The 21,870-nt window shown below is 37.1% G+C and overlaps 2 protein-coding genes across 14 annotated transcripts in view; both read right to left on the reverse strand.

The window, feature by feature from the left end:
• Positions 1-1,285: 1,285 nt before the first annotated feature.
• Positions 1,286-5,484, reverse strand: FGFBP2 (fibroblast growth factor binding protein 2). The gene has a single exon (XM_063335671.1). The coding sequence runs from the start codon at positions 3,082-3,084 to the stop codon at positions 2,458-2,460; it is 627 nt and encodes a 208-aa protein (XP_063191741.1). The 5' UTR covers positions 3,085-5,484; the 3' UTR covers positions 1,286-2,457.
• The window catches only part of PROM1 (prominin 1), a 68,512-nt gene continuing 49,567 nt past the window's right edge, over positions 2,926-21,870 (reverse strand). For 2 of the 13 annotated variants that reach the window (XM_063335670.1, XM_063335659.1), the window contains 14 exons: positions 21,029-21,132; positions 20,519-20,603; positions 19,019-19,165; positions 18,671-18,742; positions 15,862-15,954; positions 14,665-14,718; positions 13,109-13,189; positions 12,962-13,030; positions 12,299-12,391; positions 10,649-10,764; positions 9,926-9,949; positions 9,485-9,553; positions 7,323-7,362; positions 7,002-7,140 (listed from right to left, as the gene is read on the reverse strand). In XM_063335670.1, the coding sequence (XP_063191740.1) occupies positions 7,344-7,362; positions 9,485-9,553; positions 9,926-9,949; positions 10,649-10,764; positions 12,299-12,391; positions 12,962-13,030; positions 13,109-13,189; positions 14,665-14,718; positions 15,862-15,954; positions 18,671-18,742; positions 19,019-19,165; positions 20,519-20,603; positions 21,029-21,132 (1,026 nt within the window). In that variant the 3' untranslated portion in view covers positions 7,002-7,140; positions 7,323-7,343. The other 11 variants (XM_063335663.1, XM_063335661.1, XM_063335669.1 and 8 more) reach the window with 9 other exon arrangements.

A 21,870-nucleotide genomic window follows, 5' to 3' on the forward strand; every position in this document is an offset into this window, starting at 1 on the left:
GCATACATGCAAGAGGGCATAAAAGGGGAAATTTTTCTTTTGGTGAACTGATGAAACCTTCTCTTTTCTCCTGCTATCAGTATGGTGCGTGACTGATTCTCCCAGACTTCTCTCAATGCAAGACATTGTCTCATTTTTGAGGTCATTTGGATTCTACTGCAAAATACCCATTCTGCAGTGCGGATTTTTCATCATACAAAAGAGGAGTTTTAAAATATTTAAAAAAGCACACCTCAAGAAAACGCTCCAAATAGTTTCCAAATAGTTCCCAAATACCACTTTGATGCATTTTATGTTTGCAAATCAAACAAATTAGTCATTTCTGTGACAGAAATAAGTGAACAGGTGTACTGCTACATTCTTCACTCACAGCACAAGAGCCTGGCAGGGCAATTGAAGTTACAAATGAAGATTAACCACACTAGATTTATGGTTGACAAAAATACAGACTTGCTTGAGTTTGCATTTTATCAGCAATCAAGCTATATTTCTGCCTTGTACATGCAACCTTCTGCACCGATCCCGTGTTTATTACTGCCTGTTCTTTCCCATTTCAAGAGGTTTGGGGACAGAAAATTATGTCAAGGGCTTTTTTGGTACAAGGCACAAAGTTCAGTGATTGGACAGTCACGATCTGGAATTATGAAGTGAGAATTACAAATCTGTGAGTAAAGCTGGAGAAGTATTTAAGCGTAACAACACCTTGCAGAAACTGTTTAACAGCAAATATAGAGCTCCGCTAACTTCTGTGCTACAAAGTTTTCCGAGTTATATCCCTGCTCCAAAGCTCACTTGAGAGCAAAAGGATTCATTGTTAAAAAACAAGCTGAATACAAATGTGTTGTAATCTCTGTCAACAGGCTGTTAGGTCTTGCTTTGTGTTTTGATGAGATTTATGCAAGTGCATAGATACGAGTTACCTTTCAGAATATTTACCGAACCCAAACATTAATATTACCACTGACAGATCCTAATAACACTGAACTCCGCAGATGCACCACAGATGAACACTTCTGATCTGCTACGCTTAGAAATGTATTCATACACGACTCTCTTATTTCTCCAATCATTTTTTTCCCTGCTGGCTGAAACTTATCTTTGTAATATAAATGCAATAACATTGAAAATATTAATGTTAATGAAAACACGTTCACAGTGGGAAAGCAATGACTCAGATCTGTAACTTCTCTTACACATTCTACCAACAGTCTCTTAAGAAACAAGTATTAAATATAATGACTTTATGCAAAGTAGCACATTTAAAATTTTACAGAAGGACACCGAGTATGTTTTCAAAAAAATCTTACTTTTATTGTTTGCACTAACTGTAGCATCATTTACAGCTTTAATCTCTAACAAATTGAAGCGAATCAGCAGACACAGTCCTGAAGAGGACCCTTGGTTACATAAGTGCAGTGCGCCTTGGTGTGTCACACACCAACGAACAGTTCGTTCATCCTAATGCTCCAGTTTCATGCATTTTTCAGGGCTGTTAAAAAGTTTCATTTTAGGGGTGCAAAGAGAAAACAACTGCAAGATTTACAAAGATGACTCATTTTTTAAACCAAAATTCTTACATCTAAATTATTAAACTACAGCAAAGACCCTTCTTCCGCTGTAAAAATTTTGCTCTGCAAAACAAAAGAGAAAAAAAATTAGTCACTTTGCTGCCTTAAGCACAAGATCATTAGCAGCCTAAACACTTGCTGGCTTATGCCAGGAATATGAAATATTCCCATTTCTGTCACAAGTTTGCCAGGTTTAGTCACCAGCTCCTGGTGTTGTAAGCCAAAATGGAAGTGGGTATAAACCCAATCACTTCGGTGAGGGTTTTGCCTTTTTTAAGGCTGGCTGAAAAGTACCTGCATGCGAACCCCTATCGCCGCTACAGAAACAGACCCGCAACCCAAGACAGTCCACTTGGTTTTACTCATTTCTGCACATTGGTTATGAACGAATTTTTAAAATCAAAATGGTTAATGATTAACTAGCAGTTTTGATGTACAAACTTTATCCTCTCAATTCTGAATGTAGTTTTAAGTTGTTCTAGCTGATGCATTTGTTAACAATCTTAATTCAGTGGCTTAAATCCAAAAGTCAGCAGAGGAGGGAAGGAATGACAGATGGCAGAAAACAAGTCCAATTCAAACACTTAGAACTGAAATACCGTGAGATTAATAACAGATAGGACAAACATCTTGGCACATACTAAAGACCTCACAGCAGGCTGTCAGGGCGTCCTGAACTAGTAGCCATCACTGGGAGTTTAAGCTGTCCAGTGCCTCAGAAGCCACAGTACAGGCTTTACCACATTAGATTTTAGTAAGCAAGCCTAGAACCTCCCTGTCCACACCCCTGAGAGACCCCCAAGATAAAAATAAAACAAAACTACAACAGGATTACTCTTAGGTATGTTTTGCTGTGCTTTAAGATGAGAGTTTTACCTGAAGCAAATCCTTAACCTCTAAAGATGCCGATAATGTAGGAGCAGAAACCATGCAGGGATTCCCAGCAATGTTCCCGTGCCAGTTTCATTGCTTCCGTTTCATTTTCAGACCCTTGACCATGTTGGGTTGGTCTTATAAGAGGTAGTATTGGAAGTTTCCCTATTTTCTTAACAGAGCTTTTCCCTGCTCCCCTCATAGAAGTGGAAGTTTTCTGGACTGATTTGTCTTGGTTTGCTAGATCTTCCGGCTCCATACCAGCAGCTATTTGCTTCATGAGAGCCTCTGTGGGAGCCTTTTGGCACATGGTGGTCTTCAACACTTGTGTGGATTCACAAGCATGTGGGAGCTTTCTAAGTTCCACGGCAATCTGATTCCAGTAAATCTTTGGATTGTTTCTGAAAGCACGACAGACTGATGGCTTGCCAGTGAATTCACACCAGTAGGACATGCCTTGGCTTTTGCATTCAATTCTAAGTTTCATCTCCTCGTCCCCACTCATGCTCATTGTGCAAACATCTCTGGTTTTAGTCCGAAAATTGATTTCTTCACCATTGCTTCTTTTCTTTGGCTTCAGCTTCTGTCCCAATCCTCCCATGCCACAGATGACTACTAGGAAAAGAAGAGCAAAACTCTTCATGGTGAGAGGAGTTGACTGAGATCCTTTAGCAACACGATCCGAAAAAGTGAAAGCAATAAGTAAGTGGCTGGTCACAATTTAAAGGCTTGGTGCACAAAGAAGCCTCTTTCCAGTGAAATGTGGGATGTAACGGGGTTGGTTTTTTTTAATAAAAATAATAAATCACTCGTCAGTAGGCATGTGCACATAATTTATAGCCCAAGGGAGTGTCGAATAACCTGTGAACTATTAAGAAGGTAACAAGACAGATCTTGTAAATGCAGTTAAATACAGAACGATAGTTGTATAACCAAGAAGTACATTCCTATCCAGGATGAACATGTCATATTTGATTTTTAACAGATATTTTCCATTCTCAGCTGCTTTATAGCTATCCTCATGCCAGAGCTTGTAAGACCATACTGAAGTAAAAAAAGATAAAAGTGCCAAAGCAATCTATGCAGCTACATCTGGATGATTATAAATGCGTCCTACTAATAAAGTCTGATTCGTGGAATGGGTTTTCTGTGGATTTACACAGTAAGAATGCAACTTCAGTATTTCATTTTGTCAGCAAATGACACGCAGTGGGGACACATGGAAGAATCAACTGCACATTCTTTGAGCCATGAAAAATTTTTTAGACTCGCAATATCTAAGCAAGATAAGGAATAAAGCTTTAGCAAAATAAGGTATTACATGCCTAAACATGAGCCAAACATTTGGAAGTCTTATCATCATTGTCACACCGTGGGCTTTTTTTCAGCCAACAGAGCAAGACAACAGTAGTTTATCATGGGTCTCAGCAGCAGGGAATAGACCCCATAGCACATCAGACAGATATTTGTGCTTTATCACCTTTCACTTTTTAATAAACATTTCCCATTCTTAATAAATGAGCTGTAAAAATGCCATAAAACAAAGGCAAGAGAATAGAAATATTTTAGCACAGAATCCCATACTAGTAGTTTCTGCTGCAGTAACTAAAAGTAGAGCTAAGGAAAATCATAGCAACTCCCTTGGCATTCAGGAGGTCATGAGGAAAAATCCCTCCCAGGCTGCTGCAAGCCACAGTACTTTTCTGGCTAATAAGAACCCACTAGGCACTTCTTTCAAAGACCTGTGTGCTATGCTCAGTCTGACCTGAACACTTTCTGGAAAGAATATTGTATAATTTAGGCTATGCTCGAATAACTGTGGAGTGCTAGAAACCCTGGGTTTAAGAATGGCCATACATAATGGAATAGAAGACCATTTAGTGTATCTAGCCACTCAATAGATATCGCTGAAGAAAATACCAAGGCAAAAACATTAATTTAACACAGACAGTGAAGCAGAACAAAAAAATAAAATTGCAAAAATGCTTCTCTCCTACTTGACAACAGAGTGCCTAGCTGCTGTGGCACCCTAGCTAGTCTGAGAGCTACCTGGAACTGCCATTCTGGGTAGCCTGAACCTTGCTCTTCCAGTGAACGTGTCATGAAGTTAGTTCCCCATGACTAAATACCATTTTCTTTTCACCTCCTCTCTAATGCTATTTTAATAACATTCTTAGTAGAGGTCTCATTTCTAGCTTCTTGCCATTTGTTCCTCCCGACTGTCTCTTTCAAAGCACAGTAGTGTGGCTCTCCAGTCAAGTCCTAGGAGAAACTGCAATGGTGGAAGCCTACTTAAGATTTACAATTCACTCTTCTGTTGTTTTCTGGGGAGTCTTCTCATCCATCCTCCATCCAGACAGAAGAATCTTGTTGCCCACCTCACACTTCATTTCAAGGATGTCAAATCCCTACTGCAAGCACTCAAAGACCTCCTACTATTTGACAAACAAATGTATTATTTACACTTGATTATGCACAACAGTACTGACAGTTCCTAGATTGGAAACTAAAGGCATTTGTCTCTCTTGTTCTAACTATTGTTAAGGAGTTCAAAACTACTTAAAAGTTACTTTATACCAGTTTCAGATCTCTTGTTCCGAAAGTTTTTAAAGTGTAATCATGAAAACAAATCAGACTACAAGGATAAGGACAAATACCAAAGCTTGGACTAAAGGGCTCTGGTATATTTATGTATCACAGTTAATATGTTGCAGCCAAGTGTTTGTCTCACTCCCATTTGACATTTGTGTCCTCTGTGCTTCAGATCAAACAGCTCATGGTCTGTTATATCAGCAGAAAACAACTGTCCTTTTGCAAGTTAAGCCAGGATGCCAGCAGTGAACCACAGGACCCAAAGAACTGGCAAACGTTTAATTCTGCTGTCAGTGCTACAGAAACAACAGAGGCAAGCGGTAATACCTTGAGCACCTGCAGGATATGTGGATAAACCTCTACAACTCATTAGCTTGAATCCTACCATCTTTGCATAAATCACATCCTTTGTGGAAGTCGGAAGCTCCCTCACCCAGAGACAATGTTCTTTCAGTTCTTCCTGCTCCAATTCTTGATCTCTCATCTTGCTTAAGTTAAAACCATCAATAAAAGTCAAATACAGCACAAATTTTTAATCAGGTTAAAAAAAATTAATTTTCATAAGATTTTGAACTCAGTGCAACTCTTCTGAGACAGGTCTACACAACAAAACAATTAAGAATCAAACATCAGGTAGTTAAGCAAGTTCTTTTTTATTTAAATGAACTGGGAACATTTTCTCAAATTAAAAATAGAAACTTTTAAAAATATGCAGTTCTGAACATTACATATACACATATGCTACATACTGTCAATTAGAAATGTTTCCATTTATGACCTAAAAGTGAAAAATTTAAGGTTATTCCAGATCAAGGAGTGGTACCACTTTTCAGCATTTCTTTAAAATTATACGAATGATTTGCAGGATTATCCCTACTTCAAGCCAACGAATCTTGTTGGAAGCAAAGTTAACAATACTGATATAATGAAGAGACACTATTTTAGATCAATATAACCAATTACTTCACCTGTTGAAATGTTTTACATGAGTAGCATTGATACTTTTGTCCTTGTTGATGAATTCTGCTGTTAACTAATTCAGCAATGCGACTGTATGCCTAAATTCAAGGCAATAAATCTAATCGTACAAACGTTAACTCCAATTGCTAACCACAATTGAATTTCAATATTGGAAATCATATTTTGAGATTATTTAGCAAAAATAGTATCACTGCCTCCTGAAAGGGCCATAGTGAGGGCTAACAGTGATACTATTAAGGACACTACAGAAGTGAGTGTGAATAACGAAAAGGGAGACAGAGAATGTAAAGCATTCTAAAAATCACCAACATATGACACCTCTCATGCTCTTTCTAAGTACTACTGAACTCTAGAAAGCTTAGCTTTTTTGCTATATTATGCATCACACACACTCCCAACCCTCCCACCCAAAGAGTTTCAAAACAAACTTCTCCAAAAAGTCCCTTTTAGGCCTATACTGAAAAAAAAAAAAAATCACTAAATATTAAATAATTAAAAAAAAAGAGGGAGAAAGCAAAATTGCAAGGGAACTTTTCAGAGACATAAGGAGACACTGTGGATCCCATTACACTTCAAATTTAGTCCAAAGTGGTCATTCAAGAGCACCAAATAGCAACACTGATCATGCTGGTAAATTCAATTGTGAAGAGTATTATACAATATTAAAATCTTAACTAAACACTTACAAGTTTTAAGAAAAACGTATATACAAAAGTCTCTGTATACAAAATGTATTTTTATGTAAACGTGTATGTACTGTATTTAACACAAATCAACAATTTAAGAGAAGTTGTTGACCAATTGTCAGAGGATTGCTAGGCAAAGGCTATTAATCTAATGAATTTATATACTGTGATGTAAGGTAGAAAGCCCAGTGTAAAAAAGTAAAAAACAAAAAACTATTTAATTCAAGCCTTGAACAGTGGTATTTGAGAGGCAGTGCCCTGATTGCAAAATATTCTGTACAGTAGTTTATGGCATAACATTCAATAGTACATTTGGGATTTACAGTACGGGTGACATAAAACAAGTGGCTCAGGATTTGGAAGATGAATACAAATGCCAATACACTCGGAAGAATAATGATATACTCCTGTAGAAGAATCTTGAGCCTCATTTTTATAGCCTGGAAATAATCACAAAAACAATTCAGGAAAATTTGATGAAGATAGAATTATATTATAATTTAAGCAGAATGAAGCTATAGATTTTTACAGGAACTTCAATATGGTTCAACTATATTTTTATTTTTAAACCTTACAACGCTCATGTTACAGAAAGAATTGACTTAAAAAGCTTATTACTTACCCCTTAGTGTTTCCAGTATTGTTACCACTGTTCCACAGAGCTATACAAGAAAAAAAAACAAAACAAAATCATCATTTTCTTTTGCCCACAAATGCAGCAGAAATACCGTGTCTAAGGTGAGACAAGCTCAGTTGCCACAAACTGTTCTCAAACTTTTACCCATTTAATTAAGAATTTTTCAAACAAGAGGAAACAGATGAATGGTTTTCTCCACCAACCTCTCTGGTTTTATTCATTTCATGATAGGAAGAAATGCTTGGATTACCTATTTAACACCACTCCTTTGAGAACTTAATCCAGCCTCCAATTTTGCTCTCACAAAAATGGTGGCTGCATTTGAGGTTATCTGCATCTTTGACATGTATATAAAAACACTTGTGTGATCTATCTATACAAACACAAATATACCTCATGTAGATCTCATACTTGTATTTACATATATTTATAAAGAAAGATATTTGCATCTCTTTCCAGCAAAATAATCCATCTGATTTCAAAGGACAAAAAAAACCCCAAAACCTATGGGATTCTTTACACCAGCAAAAGTACAGGTGTACAGAGCTCTATTCAAAGTCATATCTCTCGAAGCATTTCCCAAAATAATTTGTAGTAAATGAGAAAAAAGCAAGGAGAGTGTAAAAGCAAAGAGTTTGCTGAGAAGAAAATGAAAAACAAGACTCTATTGCTATGGGAATCCCAGACTGAGAAATTCAAAGCATGTATCTCATATAATTAGCAGTTTTTCAAATTACCTCAGTTAGCACATCAGAAGACAGCATTGCTTCAAACTGAACCCTTACATTTTATTATGTAAGCCCATTTTGAGTAACTTAAAATTTAGGAAAAAGAAGTCTGGACTGAACTAGTGGGTCTTTGTTTAAAAGATTATTTTATGTTAGTAACTTCTAGCTTATTCAGGAACACTGTATTAAACTATTCATCAATCACTGAAATATCACAGAAAACATGCTATGAACCTCAACGGTATTAATATTCATATTAAAGATTCAAAGATCAGAAAGGGACTTCTAAGGCCTGAGCAATTATTAGTTTCCTCTTATGTAAAATATTGAAAGTCCTTAAAGCTGGGAGTCCTTAGGTATGTCAGCAGAGAGTACTTTTGAATTAAACGCCTTGCAGGTTAATTTAGGGAGTGCCCTTAAATTGCAGAACAGACCATGACAATTGTGATAAATATCACTGAAAACATTCCTTCCTTCAGAAGGAAGTGTAGAATCAAGATTTGTTCTGTAAATAGTTATTGTAAAATACTGTTCTAATGAATAACAACATATAACTGATGCAGCCATAAAATCTGTCAAGACTTCCAAACTTTGAACTCTCTTGGTATTTACCCATTACTGAAAGAATGGTGATATCTTACTTCTCTGCTGATATTCATTCTATAGTTTCAGCCACGAAGTTGCAAGTTAAGGCACGGTGAGCTACAGATTTCAATCATAAATACGATCCTGCCTTAAACAACTTGGATATTTTGGAAACCTAAATATTGAGGTTGTGGGACACCCTAATGTTATCCCTATAGAAACTGAAAGTCTCACAACTAGCTAAGGTTTTACAGCACAGAAGTTGTAGAGCCAGAAAAGAACCCAAATCTCCTCCTTTTTGAACATAAATTGAATTTCTTGTTTTGTGATGTTACACTACTACCCTTGCAGAAACACCCATTTTCTCTGTTCGTGTTTTCTGCGTACACTGGATCACCTGCCTTGTGCGCAGGAAGAGCTCTTCCCCTCACCATCTAAAAAATAAAACAGCTTAGGAGTAAGAATGCATCCCATCCTATCTATCTGCTATCAGAGTATTTTAACGCTCTTCTATCAACTGCTGTCAGAGTATTTTAATATGCTCATCAACTTACGACCTCCCACTGCGCTAAATAAATACCTAATTACCTGGATTTTAAGATCACTTTAGACAATCGCTTTGTTTAGTTGCTAGAAATTATTAAAAAAACTGCTGTTACGTAAAGAATTTCTGAGAAATACAAATCATACAGCATTTGCTATAGTGAGTCATGCAAAAAAACACAAATAGAGAATTAAGTGATTCACTTTAAAACGTGCAGAAATGGGACAGGTGATTAATATAGTAGGTTAAGTAAGGACACACGAAGGCATGCAGTTTCCGACTTGGTTTACCTTGTAAAAACAGGATTGTGTATACCATATAAATGCTCTTTATGATAACCATTATTACCATTTTCTGTACTGTAATAAAATAAATACACCAAGAAAGACCATGTTAACTCTAAGATGCACTATGTACAGTATGGCTTCTAAGACATGTACATGGATGATGGTATTATATGCAAAGATAAACTGTGTCTGTACAATAGAAGATAACTTTTCCTTTGTAACATTCAAGAGTTATGCCATAATTATATTTTTACATTTTTAATATTTTTATATTCTCCAAAAATTAATTAATTGTTTTGCTATTCTTCTTGAGTTGTATACTCTAATATAAAGTCTATTGAAACAGAACAGGTTACCTCTTTTGAGGTAACAAGTTACATTAAAAATCTAAACCCTCCCACCTCAATAAAATAATTTTAAAAAATACCAGCAAAAATGTCTTACGTTTTCATGGGTATAGTTTCGACGCTAAAAAACACAGAAAAGGAGGAGTAATTAACTAGACACTAATAAGCGAGTAATTTCAGCTGCACATGCCTGTTTCTGCTCTCCTGATTTGTGAATGTGTAATGAAAAATGACCAGTGTGAAATTTGAGACATGCAGTGCACAGGCGAACTGAACAATAAGCAAAACAAAGAGCAGAAAAGAAAACAGCAAAAACAAAATTGATGGGAAAATATGTAAGAACAGTTATCATAAAGTAAAATGCCAAGTCCCTGAGACAGAGGAACTGCAATTGAAAAAGGAAAGACTGGTTAGGAACAACTAAGACAGTAAGAAAGCAAATAATTAATTCAAGGAGATTACAAAGCAGGCATAATTCACCTTAACAGGTTACTTAGCTAAGCTAATCACTTGCACATTTGGAAGATATTTATATAAAAGCTGTACACGGAGCTCTGAAGACCTCATTCTGAAATAAGTTTCCCAAAGTCAGAGCTGGCGCTATCTGCACAGAGTCACGGCAAGTCGGGGCAACCAGAGCCCACCTGCATGAAGCACTTTGCAGGCACCAACCCAAACCCGCAGTATTTCACAAGAACATGCAGTTCTAATCTGACAGCACAGAAGGTTTAGGGATTACAGTGCCTTCATGTCAGACACTAGAAAAAAAAAATCATTTCAATCCATTTGCCATTTAGCTTACTTAGGAGTATATACTTACTCATCATATACATCCTCTGTATCCATTCTACGATAGTATTTGGAGAGTTTTACCGCAAAAATTATGGCAGGAATTAAAAATATTGAAGAGCCTCCCAAACCAAACCAGAAGGCATTCTGAAACAAAGCAAAGTCCGGGAAAAAAAAAAAAAAGATTACAGAGAAAATTTATCAGAAAAGTACTGAATCCTCGCTTGATATTCTAAGCATTGTTACTAGAAGAACACAGTAGAAGTTAGTGGCGCTGGCCTTGTGGACTATCTGAGGTTCCTTATACTAGGATGGAACAGGGCACATTAGTGCACATTGACAGAGGAGAATACTTAAAGTAAGACCACCCCGTCTTACAAATGTAACCAAACAGAAATACGTCCAAAGTTGCTCAAAGCTACACAGCCTTAGTGCCCTAAGAAGTTATTTCAACATACTCAGCCTTAGGCTAGAAAGTAATTTTGCATCTCAGCATTAATTTCCAGGCCACGTTATTTCTTTTCCCTTTCTTAATATCTTAAAGTAGTTGTTTTGCAGTTCTTGTCAAAATCTGAGTTTCCAGCACTTTCTCAAGGTAATTTTTAACTTGCTAACTGCAGCCTGTTTGGGTAACTAATGTCATTATCATACAGTTGAACTGAGTTACCACCAGATGTTAAAAAGATGATTTTTCAAATTTGATTTGTATTGGCTGGAGGCATTTTGACTTATAAGTGACTCAGCTAAGCTCTATCATCAGGAAAAACATGGTCCATCTACCACCAGATGGTTAGTGGCTACACAAAGGAGAAGAGAAGCTCTGTTACTTATGAGATAATCAAGGTGTACAACATGATTCTGGCAGGTTAGGAGATTTCATGGTTAAGCATTATCAAGGCTAGAGTGCTTTGGCTTTGATTAATCACGTGCATTTGCTGTTGGTATGAGCAGGACCTGGCTAAAAGTGCCATAAAGCTAAATAATAGCTAGATGTTTTAGGTGGTTTCCAGGCATATGGTTTCTTATTCTACTTTTAATACATGCTGTCCTCTTTCCAAGCTCTTTTGCAAGACGAAAAAGCCAATATTACCCTTATATACTGCTATAAGTCACACTCAAATTCTCCACCATACAGAAATAAATCAAGATCTGTCCGCTACAAGTCAAGTGATAAAAAGTCCCTTCACCCCATTGAGGTTTTCTAGATTCCAGGAGAGATACTTGAGAAAGTCTTTCCTTGGTATTTCTCACTCACTTCCTGCCCCTGCCCCGTCGCCTTAAGTTAGAAATGGTTGCAGCTGAATCTTCAGATCTTTAAGCTTTTCCATTTCAAGGTGGGTCAGAATCAAGCAATCAAAATTAAATCCACCCTTTCCAGAATTTTCATTCCAAACCAGTATTGCTTTGCAATTCAAGTTGGGAGAGATTTAGTAAGAACAGTTAATTTTACTGAATTCTTGTGAACAGAAGCTCAAGTTTAATGGGAACCTAAAACAAGTCCAGCACTGGTTTGGCTTTGGACTTGATCCAGATCGGAACATTTTTTCCTTGCATAACTTTAGATGTGATACTTTATTATCATAATTCAGAATAGCCTAGCCAGAATAATTAAATGTAGATTTATGTTCAAAGAATTTCCCACTTGATGCCCCAATTTTGAGTAACAGAAAATATTTCTTACCACAGAATCGGTTATATAGCTGCATAAAAAAATATCTACTGCTGTATCTATCACATTGGCAATAGGCTTGCATGCTGCTACCTCCATGGCAATCTGAAAGACATGTTAAAGAAAAATACAGTTTGAAGTATCTAACAGAATAAAATAAGAATCTCAAAACTTGCTTACAGATACTGTTTACTAAATTCTTATATTTCTCACCCTATCAAAATTCAAAATAAATTCCAGTGGGATATGCCATCAACTGAACATACACATCTTTAAAACATCAGCTAACTTTCTCAAAGGCTGCAGCTGAAGAAAGAAAAATAAAACAAGATGCTAATGACATTAATTTGAACTAAGCAAGGTCAGGCTCAGTGCAGTATTAGCACAAATGGTAGATTTCAGACTCGGAAAAATGATACTATGTTAAATTTGCATTTTATTCCAATCAATACAACTCATCATTTCTATTCTACTTCAGACACAACAAAACTATTTATAGAAGACAAGTTTTCCCCTTCATAATAAGTACAAATATCTTACAAACTGAAACTATAAAACATACTAACAACGTAACATTTTTATTATTATTATTATTTAGCTTTTTAATGTTTTTTGGTTTCGGGTTTTTTTTTTTTTTTAAATGCAGCTTCTCTCAATAAAGCAAATGCACCTTACCGACTCCTTGACCCACTCAATGTATTGCTCAAAGTAGCCAACTATGGTATCCATGTACTTCTTCGTCTCCTAGGAACAGACAAAAGTAAATGAACCTCTATCTCCATGACATCATAAATTAATGAACTTTAATCAGATAAAGCTTACCTGGACAATAACTAGAGAAGCGTTGTTATTTATGAGAAGCTGGGCAGCATTAACAGAGCTAATGACATTTTTCACCTTGACCTGGAGAGGAAGAGACGGCGTTTAATATAAATCCCTTTCAGTCACAGGCTCAGGCAGTTACAATGGCTCTGCAGCCATCGTCAGCAACCTATTGTCTTGATAAACCAGCATCACTGTCCTGTCAAAACTTGACAAAACATGCAATTCCAGACAGAATACAAGCCTGCCTAAAGATTCATGATCATCTGACAAAATTCTCTCACTACTAAAAAAGGAAGACATCTGTGGTTACGAACAGTATCTTTTCCTGGAACCTGTGTAACTAACTTCTATATTATATCACCTTTCTTTTCCATTGTCTTTCCTTTCCTTAAGCGTAGAGATACTTTCATCAATGTACGTGTTTATACTACAGACGCACACGGTGCACAGGAAGGAAACAGTGGGCCATATACCATCACAACTCTCGATTACCAGCGGGAATATGCTGCTAATCAATACCCAAAAGGATTGAGACACTTCTTCAATGTATGTCCAACCCCATAAAGTCTCTCAAAGAACACACCCAGCTTGAAACTATAGAGATGTTTCTTAAATATATTTAAGGGTCAAACATAATCTTTTTTTTTTATCAACACCTTATTTCATGTCTTCCTAAACATTCAGGTTCAAACCACAGACCCTAAAAGAAATCTAGCTGGTCTGCTGCTGTGGGTGGCTGAAAACCATAATGGGAAGAATTGAGGTAGGTATGGCCCATCAAGCTGTTGTGACTATGACTCTTAAGTACTAACTACTGTGGCTGAATTCTTGCTACCAGAGCGCCAAGGCAGGCTGGTGGTGACAGAAAGCTTTGCTGCCAGAAAAAATAACCATCCCATTTCTTATTCTCCTGAGTTTGGCAGAGCGTGAAGGCAGCTGGTCTCATGGCGGTGCAGGCACTTAGAGGGGAAACGTGAGCTGTCCTGGGGAAGCCTCTCTCCAGCTTCCCACAGCAGGGCTGGTGCTGCAGAAGCAGGAAGGTAACGAGTACAATGCTAAAGAAACAGGCCCCGGTGGGAGCCGGACATTGAACAAGAAGCAGTTAAGGATATGAATCACAAAGCTCCCTCTTCTCAGTTGTATTTTGCGTTTTATTTCTTGGTTGTCCCCCCCAAGTTTTGCGTTCAGTGATTCCAGAAAAAACAACTTCATTTTTAGGAACATGAATAACAAAATATATGGAATTGTACTGAAGTCTATTTTATCACGTGACAATTAAGTTTACAATTCATACTTCAAAAAATATCCCAAACATGCTTTTTTCCCCCTCCTCCTTTTTTTTTTTTTCTCTATAAGGAAGGGAAAGCCAGGATAGAAAAAGCTGTGCAGAGAACAGTCTAAATCCCTGCTACTACCTCCGTGCATTACAATCTCTTCCAATATCAGAACAGCTAGAAATCAAAAAAGCTGTACTGAAAATATATGCCCTGCATATGCAGTGGATGGATTTAAAACACATACAAATGTTCCTTTTGCCAGAAAGAAAAGCTTACCATGAGTTCAGATGATGTCCTCTTCAGTAACCTAATGCTCTGATTTAAAGTGCTCTATTAGAAAGGAGGGGGGGGGAGAAAAGAAAAGATTCAGGTCATTACTACAGGCAAGAGCCCACTTCTTTTAACATTATATGCATGCTTTGATCTTATATAGACTATTTTGTTTCTAGTACAACATATCACACTATATATAGTAACAACAGTTGAATTAAAACTCATATATCGTGTTTTTAATTGTTGAATCAGTATTTTGCTGACAGCATTAAGTAGCTATGAATTGTGTACTGAAAGACTTCAATTTTACCTAAAGTTAGTAGCAATTAACTGAGTAAGATTTATTTGAAGGGAAGAGAGAATAGCTTAAATCAGAACTAAGTGTTCAGAGAATTCCGTAATTGTGCAATTTCAGAAGGGAAAAAGCACTTACCCTAGCTTTAACATATTTCTTGACAGTCAGTTTTGTAAAAGGAAAAAGAGATGAGAACAATTAGGAGTCAATTAGGAAAGAACAGCATAGCACCAGGCTGGAACAGAAGACCTAATGCTTTTCTACAAGAGGGCTTTGATAGGGGCAGAAATACTGTATCTGATGCTAGGATAAACTAAAAGTCTTTGCGTTATGTAGAGGAAAAACCAACACCTAGCATGTATGAGATTCACAGCTTGATACTATACAAATCAGTGCCTGGCAAAATCAGGCAAAAGAAGCCCTTTCATGTCTTTTACAGCATCAATAAAAAAAGATTTTTCTTTGGCTCTAAATACAACTGTCAGGAGTTTCCAATTCCAATACTGTGATGAGATTGCCAACTCCAAGAAACAAAGTGTGAAAGCAAGAATTGCTTTTATTACTGAAGACAAATGGTAAGCAAAAAGAAAATGAGTGGTGTAGGGTTAGAATTTTGTAAAGTTCTCCCCTGCTTCCTCTTTTATTCACATATAATCACAAATAGAAACAGTAAAAATGGAGAAGAAAAAGGTCATGATTTTAGACAGTACTAAGTAGCAGTAGTACTATAAGCAGGAAAACTATTTATTAAACACATACTTTCACCAGATTACTCTTCAGTGACACAATGCAAATGCAATCTTTGTTTATATAATAGCAAAAGTCCAGGTTTCTAGACCGCATTTAAGAGATTTAGAGATCCATATTTTCTACAAATATGTTTTAATATTGCTTTAATATTTTACCATAGCTTGCTCTAGTGGAACGACTTGCTGGTTATGAATCATTCGAATGTTGTTTGCATGTCCTTTTAAGGCATTTTCCAGTGCTCCTTTTGGCTGCAAAAAATGCAATTGTGCAGTATTGTTCAGTAGTCTCAAAGCTTCCCAGCAAAGCAAAACCCCATGAAAGTTGCACAGTATACTCATCCGCTGCAGAACAGCCGATGCTAACAACGGGATATGGCAAATTGAATTCCTCAACACAAGGAAAGGAAAAATCACCATATTAATAATTCAACCCTCAGCAACCAAAACAGAGATATTATACTGCTTTTCTGGCTACAACATTATCAGCATAGATTTAACCAAAGAGAATTTTCACATGGTGCACTAAGTCATTTTAAATACAGAAGAGCGAGCACTTCCCCCTCTCCCTTGCCACAAGCCAGACCTCATCACAAGAACCCCACGGCACGGTGCCCCAGCTGGGACGAGCATTTCCCAGTCACGGGAACTTGCTCTTGTTTTGGGCACTGGGGCCATCACCCCAAGGCACATTCTGCTTTTCGAGGGGCACAGAAGTTTAAATATTTTCAGCCAGTAACTTGGAAAAGTATCTGTGAAGTGTGTTTTTCATTTTTGCAGCTCCCTACTTTCAGTCAGAAGATATGAGTTTGTGCCCTGATTCTCAAGTCTGAGTGCCTGCCTAGAGCTCACAACTGTGAATTACTGTAAAATTTGATTTTACTCTCAGAAATACATTTCCTTTCCATTTCCTTTCACTGGCAAAATCACTTGGCTCCCTGCATACACACTGAATACTCCGTTTTGGAAGCGCAATAGTGGCAGACCTCAATGGTCAGAGATGTGTTTGCGTCCTGTGAAGTGTTCACGTAGGCGGTCAGCTGTGGTCACTGAGCAGCTTCAGGATGCTGCTTCTGCTGCATTGACAAGCTGAATCCACTTACCTAACAACACCTGGGGGTGGTATTGCTCCCTCCTCCACACCCCGATCCCTAGGTGTGATGCAAGTTTTATTCCATTTGCTCCTTCCAGTGTAAAAACATATGTTCGATTTTATGTAACGTGCCAGAGAATGCAAACTAGACACCCAAAGTTAATTAATTCCAAAAGTTTTTAGTTTATTTTTAACTGACTGTTCTTGTACACTTTAAGAACTATTACTAATAACAAAGTGGGATTATAAAATATCCTTGGAAACCAGTACCAATTTTGAAAAAAATCAGATTTTTGTAATACATCATACTTTTGTGGGGGTTTTTTTGTTTGCATTTTTTTGGTTTTTTTTTTTTTTTTTTTTTTCTTTTTAGACATTTCATAGATCACACTAAATAGCATCACCAGGAAGAAATAAAAATGTACACTGGGAGAGTGAACACATTTAATATTGTATTTTTGTCTTTTATATGAAGAAATTAGTCTGCCTGATCTGTTGTCAGTTCTAAAGCTTCCTTTAGACTCTGTTACAAAAAATAATAAAAAAAAACCCAACAATCTACCAGCACAATATATCTTCCTTTATGGAGCTAGGAAAAATATACCGTTAAAGAGATATCTCAGAGGCAATTCTGTGTAAGATATTACATGTTCGAACAACTTCAACTTTCACTTAGAAAATAGCTCAAAAGTAACGGCAAAAACTCCCCACCTATATAACCTTCAAAATAGCACAGTAATAACTGAAAATAGAATAGAAGTGTGGCCAAAGCTACTGGTATCTGTCCAAGTTAGCAGACAACCTACATGAGTAGACAGGCAATGTGCAGCTCGTTGACGATGCCCAGAGAGAATGCGAACTACAAAACAAAAAAACGATGAGCAGCCTAACCTTGACATGAGTGCACGTGTGGCAGAATGAAAAAAAAATAAATTGATGTAACGCGTGTGATCAAATTATGCAAAAAGCTGAAGTAAACACACCAGGAGCCTCTACTGGTGCCCTCCTCTCCCTGGAGGAGGTACGGATATTTGATAAATTCCAAACAGCACGGTCTCACACTGCTGTCTGTGTCCCTTAGTGATCCAAGTGACTGTAGCATGTGCACAGCATAACTTCTCCTCCCACACTGCAATGCAGGAATCTGTCTTGGGCCAGTGTCCAATCTAGTCTCCAAACTATGAGTCTCATTTTGAAAAGTAAATAGAAAGTGACCTTGACACGCATACAAACATATCAACTGGATATTCACTATCTGTTAACACAGCCGTGTCATTCTGCAGATTCATTTGCGGGCAATATTGTAGCTACACCCTCTGACCGCTGTCTGTGTGTCTGCTTTCAAAAAGCCCTTCAGAGCAGACAGCATCTCTCTTGTGCGTTCTCCCTCCACAATGGAGCCCCAGTTCTAGGTAGAGCCCTTATAGCTGTCGCAGTGTTGATTTTATTGCTAATTGCAAAATCTTCTGCTCACTAACTGAAAGAAAATTAATTCCTGTCATCTTTTCCATCATGATCTAACCAATTTTTCTTCCAATAGGGTTGCTAAAATGTAGACAGCATCACAGGAAATACTCAAACAGAGTACTCCCTTCGTTTCTTAATCAAACAGTGGAATTTAAGTAATTACACTTCCAAAGCAGAAATTGTACAAGTTAGCGTACAAAAATCAATGATTAGCAACATTTAAAATACAGCTCGTATGCAACATTGCTGTTGAAAGTTTTTCCTTACATGACAATGCATCATGTATATAAGTGTCTGAAGAACAAGAATTCTCCCGTAGGAAGTCTAAATACTTTGCTATGTATTTATACTCATACAGCATATAAACAATACGTTTTATGTATTATTGTATTAGTGAATTAAACTTACCAGCTGGTCTGCTCTTGCTTCTAAGTCATTAGCAAATGACAGAAGATCAACCTTGGTAACACTTTTATTGATCTGAAACAAGATGTGAACAGTAGGGAATGAAAAGTAGTATTTTGTTATTGCATATAGACTGCTTGCACTTAACCACACCACCTTCTTTGTCTACCCTTTATTTCTTTAAATGTTTATTGACCTTAAATTCTGAAGTACTTTTGCTCCAAGTTTTGTGATTCTTCAAAACACGCCCTTTCACACAAAAGCAGATTTTTCTCCGTTTTGTCCATTTTAAAAGAAATATTTAATTTTATGCTTTGTCCCAGTTGTGTCTCCAGTTTACTACTGTCTCACCTCTGTCAAATATGCTGCAAAGTTTATTCCTTCTATTCCTGAAGAGCTGAAATTCAGAAGATTCTCCTTCCCAATTTCATCCAGCAGAATGATTTTGCTAAGGTTTATCTGAATATGTTCAATTTTAAGTGCTACATCTTCTGTATACTGAGAGGGAAACAAAATAAAACACAAAAGTAGTTTGCACCCAGTGCATATTCCTCTATAGCCACTCCCCATTCAAAAAGCATCGTGCTTTTGCTGACTCGTCACTTCCATGAAGAAGCACACATTGGTTTTTGCTTATATCAGTTTAATTCAATTAGCTTTGATAGAATCCACCAGGTAATGTTCATCGCTTATCTGCAGTATCCACAGTCTAGCCATGCCATGTTCTAACCTACCTACGCATCTTTCATACCAACAAATTACTTGCCTTCCATTACATTTTAAGCAGGCTTCTACAGATGTTAGATTCTTTTAAGAGGAGATGGAGATAAAACAGAATTCTCTTTCCTCTCCAGGAAATTTTATCCTTAAAAAAATTTAACTTATACCCCTGGCCCTAATCAAGGAACCCCAGAGAATTCATTATCTCACCTGTGGCCAGGACAGACACTGTCTGCTGTATTAGCCACAGGACTGGATGAGACTCCTCTAAATATGTTTAATGGTGACTAAAGATGACTTGCTTATTGTTATGTGAATTCTTGCATTACACTCAAGTCTAAAGTGTTACCTGTCCTGTACAGGCAGCAGAGCAACAGATGAGGATTCTGGAAACCTGACTTCCTTCCCAGGCTCCACCATTAGTCTGTTGTGGAAACTCAAAATAACTTTCCCTCTCAGTGAATCTTCCCTGTTCATTTTAATTATGCATTATTTGGGGCAAGGACTGTTATCTATCAAGTGTGGGTACGGTGCCTGGCAGAATGGAACACGGATCCCCTAGGGGTTGCTGCAGTGAAGATCAGTATTACAGGCAACTCCAAAATCAGTAGAATCACATAATGAGAGTGCACTCATGTATTATTACAATTTAACTGAAAAGATGATTTTATCCAAACTCCTTCCCACCAAAATTGCAACCATTCTTAGGAGGACAGTGTATCATATCCTGAACCAACATAAATCTGACTGGAATCAGAAGAGAACAAACCAAGAAAGGCATTTATATAAAGAACAAGATTCTCCTTAAACACTGTAAGCAGCCTTTGGAAGATGCTAGACTTGAACCTTCTATGAAGTTTCAAAATAAAAAACAACAGTATTATCAACAGACATAAAAAAAGTACATCAGAAAACCTTCCCATAGTACACTGAGACTGCTAAAAAAATACCTTATTTGTAAATCGATTTATTTTTTTCAAATTAGTTGGACAGTTCTTGCCTCCTCACAGGATGTATTGTATATAAAACCAAAATCCCATAAAACCCAGATGTGCTATACCGTGTTTAAGAGCAAATACCTCTCCATCCTTCAAAAATAATCATGAACTCACTCATATTTTCTTTACTTACCATACTAACATTTAGAAATTCATTGATATTGAACAAGTGTTCTAGGTGAAGGGAAGTATAAATTCCTTTGTTTTCCTTGCAATCACTATAAAAATAAAAACACATACATCAGCCTAAAAACCACCCTGAGGACCAATTGTTAAGAGAATGATTAACAATGTTTTCATATTCTAAGAAAAATCAGCCCTTTAAAAAAAAAAACCACAACAACATTCTGGCTATATTTTTTGAAGCTCAGTCTGTAAGAAAGCAAGTCATTAATAATTTCTGCTGGTTGCAAAATATTCTTTCCAAACAGCTTAATTACAATCGTTATACAGCATTATGCAGAGACTACCTCTAATAACTCACACATAGGAGAAAATTGCTTTTGCTAGTGATTCACTAGAAAAATCAGGATGTCTTCTGGAATATTTGCGATTTCTGCATGTGCTTGAAATATGAAGCATGGAAGATACCACAGAAACAATATGTATAAATTGAAATAAATCTTAACCATAACTTTAATACCTGTACACTTTCTCAAAAGTCAAGTTAATACTTGGGTTTTTAAACAGGAGGCCAGAAAGATAGTTTTTCCAGTGTTGATTTAGTAAGTAGGGAGTATCCAAAACCTAGAAGAAAAAATTCAGTAATGTTACTATAATTCTGGAGTTTTTAATTCATAAATTTCTTCATATGCGATTTTTTGACACATACGCATTCTGAGCTTATCACCCTGTGGAATAATTACTAAATTGGCCAAGAATACAAAAGTACAGCATTGTTCACACATTAAGGAAAGTCATAAAATCAAGAGGCTTCTGAGGCAGAATACATCCACAGCTGGCACACGAAGAATGCAACATCTGCGATTCCCTGTACAAGGTTGTTTGCGAAACTACATGAGGGATGGAACGGAACGCGATTGTTCGTGGCCTTCCGTTGTGACGAATAGCAGATATGGGAATGAGATGGTACTACGGAACAGATAAGCAGCCTACACACCACCCGAGTGTGTAGGGGTTTTCTTTTTTGTCATCTTTTCGTCAAATGTTGATGAAATGCTGTTCTTTGTGCGAACTTTGCTCATTACAATGTACCAAAACACACCTCCATCCCGGAGGCTACCCGCCCCCGAGGTGCTATGACACCTCCTTGAGTACACCAATCATAATAAAAGTATTAATGACTAAAGTCACTCAAACTCCACTTTCAAGATAAAAAAATAGTATAAAAATAGCCCGAGAGAGAGGGGATATCAGGGAAGACACCACCGTGAACAAGTCAGGAGAACTCCATCACTGACTTCTGGGATCAGTCGACAGGCTGAGCCTTTCTTCCCCCCCCATAGGGACACCTTTGGGTAAGAC

The sequence above is a fragment of the Chroicocephalus ridibundus genome, chromosome 5 (genome assembly GCF_963924245.1).
Source record: "Chroicocephalus ridibundus chromosome 5, bChrRid1.1, whole genome shotgun sequence".
Classification (NCBI taxonomy): Eukaryota; Metazoa; Chordata; class Aves; order Charadriiformes; family Laridae; genus Chroicocephalus; species Chroicocephalus ridibundus.